General features: G+C 52.0%; 2 protein-coding genes across 2 annotated transcripts; one reads left to right on the forward strand and one right to left on the reverse strand.

Moving 5' to 3' along the window:
* Positions 1 to 1,177: 1,177 nt before the first annotated feature.
* LOC121854009 (extensin-like) lies at positions 1,178 to 1,744 on the reverse strand. The gene has a single exon (XM_042348398.1). The coding sequence runs from the start codon at positions 1,742 to 1,744 to the stop codon at positions 1,178 to 1,180; it is 567 nt and encodes a 188-aa protein (XP_042204332.1).
* Positions 1,745 to 6,324: 4,580 nt separating this feature from the next.
* On the forward strand, positions 6,325 to 10,951 carry LOC121854010 (DNA-directed RNA polymerase II subunit RPB1-like; the record flags this gene model as incomplete). Its single annotated transcript, XM_042348399.1, has 2 exons — positions 6,325 to 6,361; positions 9,977 to 10,951. Coding segments are annotated over exons 1-2 (1,012 nt in total), but the record flags the coding sequence as incomplete, so codon positions are not given.
* Between the last annotated feature and the right edge of the window lie 251 nt (positions 10,952 to 11,202).

An 11,202-nucleotide genomic window follows, 5' to 3' on the forward strand; every position in this document is an offset into this window, starting at 1 on the left:
AGTGTAGGGGTGGTGGTGAGTGGTGGATTAAGATCGTGGGTTTAGGTGTATGGGTGGCGTGTGGTGGTGGATTTCAGTGGTGGGTGTAGGTGTGGGTGGTGTGGGGTGGAGTGGTGAGTGGGTTCTGGGTTTAGGTATAGGGTGGCGTGTGGTGGGTGTGGAGGTGTGGGTGGTGCAGGTGTGGTTGGTGTGGGGTGTGGGGTGGGGTGTGGGTGTGGGTGGTGTGTGGGTGGTGGTGTGGTGGGTGGTGGGTGTAGTCTTAGTTGGAGTGGTGTGTGTAGGTGAAGGTGGGTGGTGGGTGTGGGTGTGGTGGTGGAGTGTTGTCTGGGTGGCGTGTGGTGGTGGGTATGAGTGGGTGGGTGTAGGTGTGGGTGGTGGGTGTAGGTGTGGGTGGTGGGTGTGGGTGTGTGTGGTTGGTGTGGGGTGTGAGGTGAGGGTGGTGGGTGTAAGTGTGGGTGGTGGGTGTGGGTGTGGGTGGTGTAGGTGTGGGGTGGCGTGTGGGGTGGGTGTGGAGTGTGTGGGTGGTGGGTGAGTGGTGGTGGGTGTGGGTGTGGGGTGGGTGGGGTGGTGGGTGTAGGTGGAGGTGGTGGGTGTAGGTGTGGGTGGTGGGTGTGGAGTGTGAGTGGTGGATTTCAGTGGTGGGTGTGGGTGTGGGTGGTGTGTGTGGGTGTGGTTGGTGGGTATAGGTGGTGTGTGTGAGGTGGTGGTGGTGGTGGGTGGAGGGGTGGTGGGTGCAGGTGGCAAAGTGAGGTGGCGTATGGTTGAGAATAATACCAGTGTGGATGAATGTCAATTGGCGTGTGGGTGTGCGTGGTGGGCGTGGGTGGAGGGTGGAGGAGTTGGTGGTCGGTATAGGTGTTTTATAAGAGCATGAAGTGGATTATGGTGCTGATGGTGAAACAAGGGTGGCGTGTGGTGGGCGTGGCCGTGGTGACAACGTGGTGGGCGTGGCCGTGGTAGACATGATGAGTGATGGGGAGAGAGGTGGCAGTGGGCGTGGCAGGAAGGAAGAGAGACAGACAGGTGGGCCACAACACGGGCAGGTATTCATAATACACGCCGAGTAGTCTGTCATCAAGATGAAACCCTCCACTTCATAATAGTCAGGGATTTTACTCAGCCTACGTCCTGGGGGGAGGGGGCTTTGGGGCTGGGCGGTACTAGGGGCTGAGGGACTTTAAGTACATGGGTTGCTGCGGTACTGGGGCTGGAACGGTACTGGGAGCTGAGGAACTGATGTACATGGGGTTATTGCATGGTGGTACTGGGGGCTGACGGCACTAGACTCTGGTGGTACTAGGTGAGGACTATGGGATACTGGGGTGGCAAGTGGCACTGTAAGGAAATTGGCATGTGGGCTGGGACTGAAGCACATGGGGATTCTGGGGCTGGCGCGGCACTGGGGTTGGGAATGGTACTGTACTGGTACTGGGGCTGAGGGACTGGCACATGGGGGCTGGCACTGGGGCTGGCACTGGTGGGCTGAACTGGCACTGTGGGCTGGCACTGCATGGTGCTGGCACTGTGCTGGTGCACTGTGGGCTGGTGCTGTACTGTACTGAGGGACTCCTGGAACTGCAGTCCCATCAGCTGAGGACTGGGGTGGCACTGGGGCTGGTGCTGTACTGGGGCTGAGGGACTGAATTACTTGGGGAACTGGGGCTGGCGCAGTACTGGGCTGAGGCAGTACTGGGCTGAAGGCTGAGGTGGCTGGGGAGCAGAAGAATGGCAAAACAAGTAACATTTTACATTACCGTGCGACGCCCTTACCACACCACACAACCTCCTCACCATACAACACCATAACCTCCCTATCACCATACCACACCATAACCTCCACCACACAACACCACACCACGCGTCCCTCACCATACAACACCATCACCTCCCATCACCATACAACACCATCACCTTCCCTCACCATACACACCATCACCTCCCTCACCATACCACACCATCACCTCCACCATACAACATCACCTCCCTCACCATACCACACCATCACCTCCACCAGACACACCATCACCCACCATACAACACCATCACCTCCCCTCACCATACCACACCATCACCTCCACCATACAACACCATCACCACCATACAACACCACTCACTCTCACCATACCACACCATCACCTCCACCATACACAACACCATCACCATACCACACCATCACCTCCACCATACAACACCATCACCTTCCCTCACCATACCACACCATCAACCTCCACCATACAACACCATCACCTCCCCACCATACCACACCATCACCTCCACCATACAACACCATCACCTTCCCTCACCATACCACACCATACAACACCATCACCTTCCCTCACCATACCACACCATCACCTCCACCATACAACACCATCACCTTCCCTCACCATACCACACCATCACCCTCCACCATACAACACCATCACCTTCCCTCACCATACCACACCACACCTCCACCATACCACACCATCACTCCACCATACAACACCATTACCTCCACCATACAACACCATCACCTCCACCATACCACACCATCACCTCCACCATACAACACCACATTCCCCACCATACAACACCATCACCTTCCCTCACCATACCACACCATCACTCCACCATACAACACCATCACCTCACCATACCCACACCAACTCCTCCACCCCATACAACACCATCACCTTCCCTCACCATACCACACCATCACCCTCCACCATACAACACCACTCACCACCACCACAACACCATCACCTCCCCTCACCATATCACACCATCACCTCCACCATACAACACCATCACCTTCCCTCACCATAACTCCCACCATACACCATCACCACCATACAACACCATCACCTCCCCTCACCATATCACACCATCACCTCCACCATACGACACCATCACCTCCACCATACAACACCATCACCTTCCCTCACCATACCACACCATCACCTCCACCATACCACACCACCTCCACCATACAACACCATCACCTTCCTCACCATACCACCATCACCTCCACCATACAACACCATCACCTTCCCCACCATACCACACCATCACCTCCACCATACAACACTATCATCTTCCTCACCATACCACACCATCACCTCCCACCACACTATCACCTTCCCCACCATACCACACCATCACCTCCCTATCACCATACACACCATCACCTCCCCTCACCATACCACTCCTTCCTGACCTGACGGATATTGTTTTTTTCCCACGTGAGTAATATTTATTTATTTCTTTTACTGAAGGTTCGTATAGAGGAAATCTGAGTCAATCTGTCTGTACCTGTCTGTCTGTCCTGTCTGTGTACCTGTCTGTCTGTACCTGTCTGTCTGTACCTGTCTGTCTGTACCTGTCTGGTCTCGTTTGTCTGTACCTGTCTGTCTGTACCTGTCTGTCTGTACCTGTCTGTCTGTCTGTACCTGTCTGTCTGTACCTGTCTGTCTGTATCTGTCTGTCTGTACCTGTCTGTCTGTCTGTACCTGTCTGTCTGTACTCTGTCTGTCTGTCTGTACCTGTCTGTCTGTACCTGTCTGTCTGTACCTGTCTGTCTGTCTGTACCGTCTGTCTGTACCTGTCTGTCTGTACCTCTGTCTGTCTGTCTGTACCTGTTGTTCGCCTGTGTCTGTCGTACCTGTCTGTCTGTACCTGTCTGTCTGTACTCCCGTCTGTCTGTCTGTACCTGTCTGTCTGTACCTGTCTGTTTGTCTGTACTCTGTCTGTCTGTACCTGTCTGTCTGTACCTGTCTGTTTGTCTGTACCCGTCTGTTTGTACCCGTCTGTACCTGTCTGTCTGTACCGTCTGTCTGTACCTGTCTGTCTGTACCTGTCTGTCTGTCTGTACCGTCTGTCTGTCTGTACCTGTCTGTCTGTACCTGCTCTGTCTGTACCTGTCTGTTCTGTACCTGTCTGTCTGTACCTGTCTGTCTGTTCAGCCCTGTCTGTCTGTACCTGCCCGGTCTGTACCTGTCTGTCTGTACCTGTCTGTCTGTACCTGTCTGTCTGTACCTGGTCTGTCTGTACCTGTCTGTCTGTCTGTACCGTTCGTCTGTACCTGGTCTGTCTGTCTGTACCTGGTCGTCTGTACCTGTCTGTCTGTACCCTGTCTGTCTGTCTGTACCTGTCTGTCTGTACCTTTCTGTCTGTCTGTACCTGTCTGTCTGTACCTGTCTGTCTGTACCTGTCTGTCTGTCTGTACCTGTCTGTCTGTATCTGCCTGTCTGTCTGTACCTGTCTGTCTGTAATTCGTCTGTCTGTCTGTACCTGTCTGTCTGTCTGTACCTGTCTGTCTGTACCTGTCTGTCTGTACCTGTCTGTCTGTCTGTACCTGTCTGTCTGTCTGTCTGTCTGTACCTGTTCGTCTGTCTGTACCTGTCTGTCTGTACCTATCTGTCTGTACCTGTCTGTCTGTCTGTACCTGTCTGTCTGTCTGCATCTGTCTGTACCCTGTCTGTACCTGTTCGTCTGTCTGTACCTGTCTGTCTGTCTGTATGTGGTTCGTACCTGTCTGTCTGTACCTGTCTGTCTGTACCTGTCTGTCTGTAACCTTTTTGTCTGTCTACCTGTCTGGTCCTATCAAATTTAACGTTCTGTCTGTACCTGTCTGTCTGTCTGTCTTCTTCTGTCTTTCTTCTTCTTCTTTGTTTCTTCTTCTTCTTCTTCTTCTTTCTTCTTCTTCTACCTTCTTTTCTTTCTTTCTTCTTTCTTTGTTTCTTTTTCTTTCTTCTTCTTCTTTTCTGTCTTTGTTCTGTCCCCTTCCTTCCTTCCTTCCTTCCTTCTTCTTCCTTCCTTTCTTCCTTCCTTCTTCCTTTCTTTCTTACCTGTCTTTCTTCTTCCTTCTTCTTTCCTTCTCTCTCTTCTTTGTTTTTTTCTTCTTCTTCTTCTCTTCTTCTTCTTTTCTTCTTCTTCTTCTTCTTTTGTTTCTTCTTCTTCTTCTTTTTTCTTCTTCTTCTTCTTCTCCTCTTTATTCTCTTCTTCTTCTTATTCTTCTTCTCTCTTTGTTTCTTCTTCTTCTTCTTTGTTTCTTCTTCTTCTTCTTCTTTCTTTCTTTGTTTCTTCTTCTTCTTCTTTCTTCTTTCTTCTTCTTTTTTCCTTCCTTCCTTTTCTCCTTCTTTCCTTCCTTCCTTCCTTTCCTTCTTCCTTCCTTCCTTCCTTCCTTCTTCTTCCTTCTTCCTTCCTTCCTTCCTTCTTTTCTTCTTCTTCTTCTTCCCCTTTCTCTTCTTTTTTCTTCTCTTCTTCTTCTTCTTCTTCCTTTATTCTCTTCTTCTTCTTTCCTTCTTCTTCTTCTTCTTCTTCTTCTTCTTCTTTTTTCTCTTCCTTCCTTCTTCTTTTTTCTTCTCTTCTTCTTCTTCTCTTCCTCTTCTTCTTCTTCTTCTTCTTCTCCTTTTTCTTCTTCTTTCTTCTTTTTCTTCTTTCTCTTCTTCTTCTTCCTTCCTTTCTTCCTTCTTCTTCCTTCTTCCTTCCTTCTTTCCTTCTTTTCTTCTTCTCCTTCTTCTTCTTCTTTCTCTCTTCTCTCCTTTATTCTTCTTCTTTCTCCTTCCTTCTTCCTTCCTTCCTTCTTCTTCTTCTTCTTCTTCCTTTCTTCTTCCTCCTTCCTCTTCCTTCTTCCTTCTTCTTCCTCCTTCTTCTTCTTCTTTTTCTTTCCATCCTCTTCCTTCTTCTTCTTCTCTTTTCTTTCTTCTCTTCTTCTTCTTCTTTCCTTTCTTCTTCTTGTTTCTTCTTCTTCTTTCTTCTTTCTTCTTCCTTTCTTTCTTCTTTCTTCTTCTTCTCTTCCTTCTTCTCCTTTTCTTCTTCTTCCTTCTTTTCTTCTATCTTCCTTCCTTCTCCTTTTTCTTCTTCCTTCCTTTCTTCTTCCTATCCTTCCTCCTTTTCCTTCCTTCCTTCTTCTTCTTCCATCCTCTTCTTCCTTTTCCTCTCTTTTCTTCTTCTTCTTCCTTCTTCCCATGACTGAATCATCCTCATCCTCCTCCCTCCCTCCTCCCATCTTCTTCTCCTGTTCTCCAGACATTACTCCCCCTTCCCTGATTCTCCCATCCTTTCTTTTCCCTCCTCCTGCCCATCTTGCTCCTTCCTCCCAGACTCCATCTTCTCTTCCCCCTGACTCCTTCTGTCTCTCTCCCACCCCTCTGTTCCCCCCCCTATCTCTCTCTCCACTCAGTCCTAGATCTCACTCCTGCCTCTACGTCTCACTTTCTCACTGCCAGAGGCCACATCACATTACTTCAGCCATAATAAAACTCTGTCAGTCAGTCAGTCAGTCTGTCTGTCTGTCTGTGTTGCTCTTCCCTACCAACACCCCCTACTAACCCTTTCCCCATGAAAGGACCTCCAGAAGACCCTTTCCTCCTTACTGGTAACCACCCCCATTCCTCCTCCCAGTAAAACATCCTTCCTCCCTCCCTCCCAGTAAACCCCCCCCCGTGGTCTGCTCAGCTCTGGAGGTGCTGGGCTGCCTTAATCAAGTATTGATCCCTGGGGCGACACCCCTTGGGCCATGTTGCGGCCCCCACTACCGCGCTGCCACCCCAGTGCCTCCCCCAGCTCCACCCCAACAACCCCAGCTCCACCCCAAACTCCCAGCACCCCAGTAACCCCCAGCTCCACCCAGTAACTACCCCCAGCACCTGACCCCAGCTCCACCCCAGTAACTCCCCAGCTCCACCCCAGTAACTACCCCAGCACCCGACCCCAGCTCCACCCCAGTAACTCCCAGCTCCACCCCAGAAACTCCCAGCACCTGACCCCAGCTCCACCCAGTAACCCCAGCTCCACCCAGTAACTCCAGCTCCACCCCAGTAACCCCCAGCTCCACCCCAGTAACTCCCCAGCTCCACCCCAGAAACTCCCCCAGCACCACCCAGCTCCACCCCCCCAGTAACTCCCCAGCTCCACCCCAGCAACTCCCCAGCTCCACCCAATTATTCCCTCCAGCTCCACCCCCGTAACTCCCCAGCACTCCACCCCAGTAACTCCCCAGCACCCCACCCCAGTAACTCCCCAGCTCCACCCCAGTAACTCCCCCAGCACTCCACCCCAGTAACTCCCCCAGCACTCCACCCCAGTAACTCCCAGCACTCCATTAACTCCCCAGCCTCACCCCAGTAGCTCCCTAGCACTCCACCCAGTACTCCCACACCCCACCCCAGTACTCCACCCCAGTAACTCCCAGCACTCCACCCCAGTAACTCCCCTCAGCCCACCCGACCCCAGCACCCCCCAGTAACTCCCCAGCTCCACCCCAGTAACTCCCAGCACTCCACCCCAGTAACTCCCCAGCACTCCACCACGTAAATCCCCAGCACCCCACCCCAGTAACTCCCCAGTACTCCACCCCAGTAATCCCCAGCACTCCACCCCAGTAACTCCCAGTACTCCCCCCCAGTAACTCCCCAGCACCCCACCCAGTAACTCCCAGCCCACCCCAGTAACTCCCAGCACTCACCCCAGTAACTCCCCCAGCACTCCACCCGCGTAAATCCCCCAGCACCCCACCCCAGTAACTCCCCAGCACTCCACCCCAGTGCTCCCCAGCACCCACCCCAGTAACTCCCCAGCACCCCACCCCAGTAACTCCCAGCACTCCACCCCAGTAACTCCCAGCACCCCACCCCAGTAACTCCCAGCACCCCACCCAGTAAATCCCAGCACCCACCCCAGCAACTCCCCCAGCACTCCACCCCAGCAACTCCCAGCACTCCACCCCAGTAACTCCCCAGCACCCCACCCCAGCAACTCCCAGCACTCCACCCCAGTAACTCCCCCAGCACCCCACCCCAGTAACTCCCCATCATCTTGTCATCTATACACTTATAACCTTCTTTATTTTCCGAATATAATCTATTAGAAGATATTAGGTGTAGGATAGATTAGGCTTGAGATATATTATGATAGATTTAGTTATTGTGGTAGGTTAGGTTTGGTTGGGTAAGGTTGGGTCATGTCGGGTCAGGTCATGTCAGGTCAGGGGCTTCCGGGTTGGGTAATTAACCAGCTCCAGATATTAATTTCAAACGACATGTAAATTAAAGGATGATTTACAGAGGAGAGAGAGTGATGTGTTTACACCTGAGGTAAATATTTAGACGGAGCATGACGTGTGTGTGCGTGTGTGTGTGTGTGAAGCCCCTGTTATTACACACACACACACACACACACACCACAGTCATGCAGAAGCAATAAATTAAGTTACGTGTGGGTAGATTAATAACTTGAGATCACCGTATTTCTCTCTCTCTCTCTCTCTCTCTCTCTCTCTCTCTCTCCGTTTCTGTGTTTGGTCATTTTACTACCGGCAGCCAGACCGAGGGGATAGTAAAACACCCGCAATTGCTGGTGTGGGTTTGGGCTAGACGGGAGGCTTGGGTGTGGGTGTAGCCGTGGGTATGAGTGGAGACTTGGGTGTGGGCAGGCGTGGGTACAGTGGGCATTAAGTGAGTTGATGGGAAAAATGAGAGAATAAAGTGTAGGTGTAGCCCACAAGTGAAGTATACTACCACAGGTGTGCACACAATTAGGACACATGCTTTTACACCTGTCTGACGACATTAACAGTAATCATCTCAGGTAAACACAGGTGTTCTGGGCATCATTAATGTCCATAGGGACCAATACTAACATTCTTACTTTTATAGGTTTGTATTAGGATATTTAATATTAAGGTAATTAAATGGTGGCGAAGGTGTGGCTATTGGGGAGGCTGGACGCCGTTTAAAAAAAAAGTAGTAGTAGTAGTAGTAGTAGTAGTAGAGCTGCCACCGAACATCAAAACTCAGTTAAGCTCACGGCAGCCCTCACGGACCACATAATAGCTCAGAATGCAACAGGGGAGGTGGATACCAGTGAAGTAAACAAGATTCAAAGGTCCATTACGACAGAACGGCAGCACAGCCAAAGTGACAAGTTGCAGCAACTGTTGTTGCAAGTTCCAGAGAATTTTAAGAAAAAAAAAGAAGCTATAGCGCAGGAGGTGGGCGCCTCAAACTGGTTAACTACGTTACCGATAAGGGCAAATGGTTTCAGTCTCAATAAACAAGAATTTACAGATGCCATTGCTCTAAGGTACGGTAGGCCAGTGGAAGGTTTGCCCTCCCAATGCGTGTGTGGCTCATCTATGACGCCGATCACGCCATGTTGTGCAGAAAGGGGCTTCATATGCATGAGGCATGACGAGGTAAGGGACCTCACGCAAATATGTTGAAGGAAATCTGCCGTGATGTCATGGTGAACCGACCCTCCTTCCATTGGACGGTGAGATTTTCCAACATAGGACTTCAAACACATCCAACGAAGCCCGTGTTGACGTCAGTACTCGAGGATTCTGGACGCAGGGACAGCAAGCCTTCTTCGACATCAGGATATTTGATCCCATGGCCGCATGTCAACGTAACTTAGCTCTCGATGCTGCACACAGGAGGAACGAGAACGACAAGATAAGGGCATATGGAGAGAGAATCCAAAACGTTGATCAAGGCAGCTTCACCCTTCTAGTGTTCACAACCTCTGGTGGGATGGGACCAAGTGCAAGATGTTTCTACGCCAGACTCGAGGTGATCTCCGAACAGAAGCAGCAGCCCAAAAGTTATGTTACAGCCTGGATGAGATGTCGACGTCTTTCTCTCTCCTTCGGTCGGCTGTCTGCCTCAGGGAACGAGAGCTTCTGCCCCAACTCCGACAACTGCCGCAGATATTGACTATGAGGCCGCATCACTGAATGCCGCATAGATCTGCGGCTCAACTATTTAACACAGGATAGCTACTTATGTAGGATATTTAATATTAAGGTATTAAATGGTGGCGAGGTGTGGTTATTGGGGGAGGCTGAAGCACGTTAAAAAAAAAAAAAAAAGTAGTAGTAGTAGTGGACGCGGTCAACACTCCTCTGGTCTACAACAGGAAGGCGAAAATCTAACACACACACAGTTACTTCAGTTTGTCTCATGTTGCTGTGACCTTGTCCTTGTCACGCCAGCCCTCACCACAGCCACCGCAGCTCTCATATCAGCCCTTACCGCACAGCTCAGTAAGCCATGGCTCTCATTTGTTACCCGCAGCTCTCAGTACAGCCATTACCGCAGCTCTCAGTACAGCCCTTACCGCAGCTCTCAGTACAGCCCTTACGTAGCTCCAGTTCAGCCGCCTGCAGCTCTCCATACAGCCACCCACTCCGACAGCCCGCCACCCGCAGCTCCAGTCCAGCCCCACCACAGCCCCAGTGCACCCCACCGCAGCTCCCAGCACCACGCTCTCCAGTTCCCACCACACTACAGCCTCCCTGCAGCCCCACTGTGCCAGCCCCCACTGCAGCAGCCGCCGCAGCTCCCAGTCCAGCCTGCAGCTCCCAGCACAGCCAACACCGCAGCTCCCAGTAGCCACTTACCCAGCCTCCAGGTACAGCCCCACCGCAGCTCCCAGTACAGCACCACCGCAGCCCAATGCACCCCACCGCAGCCCCAGCACAGCCCCACCAGCCCCCAGTGGCCACCGCAGCTCCCAGCCCACAGCCCCACCGCAGCTCCCCAGTACAGCCCCACCGTAGCCTCCAGTCCAAAAGCCCCACCGCAGCCCCAGCACAGCCCACCGCAGCTCCCAGTCCAGCCCATACCACAGCTCCCAGTACTTACTTGCGCTCCCAGCACGCGCCGCACCTCAGTACAGCCCCTACCGCAGCCTCAAGCAAGCACCGCAGCTCCCAGCACAGCCCACACCGCAGCCCTAGGCACAGCCCACACCACAGCCTCAGCACAGCCATACCGAAGCTCCCAGTACAGCCCTTACCGCACCCCACAGCCCCTTACCAGCTCTCAGTTCAGCCACCGCAGCCTCCAGTACCAGCCACCCACCGCAGCTCCCAGTTCAGCCCTTACCACAGCTCCCAGTGCAACCCTTACCGCAGCCCCCAGTACAGCCTACCGCAGCCCTCCATTACGCCCCACCGCAGCTCCCAGTACAGCCCCACACAGCCTCACAATAACTGTAACAACAGTTTACCAACACAACACCAGTATTACGGCAATTGTATTACAACACCAGTATTACCACCAGAAAGCCAATACAACAACAGTATTACCAACACAACACCAGTATTTAACACCAGTATTACCCCACACAACACAACAGCAGTATCACCACCTGCTACGTAAAATATTAATTAGCGGCAAATATACACTTCACAGTAATTATTTCGCATCCATCATC

The sequence above is a fragment of the Homarus americanus genome, unplaced genomic scaffold, assembly GCF_018991925.1.
Source record: "Homarus americanus isolate GMGI-L3 unplaced genomic scaffold, GMGI_Hamer_2.0 scaffold44303, whole genome shotgun sequence".
Lineage (NCBI taxonomy): Eukaryota > Metazoa > Arthropoda > Malacostraca > Decapoda > Nephropidae > Homarus > Homarus americanus.

What these genes read in the sequence shown, in the direction of transcription:
- LOC121854009 (XM_042348398.1), bottom strand. Translation starts at nt 1,744, where the DNA reads ATGTTACTTGTTTTGCCATTCTTCTGCTCCCCAGCCACCTCAGCCTTC.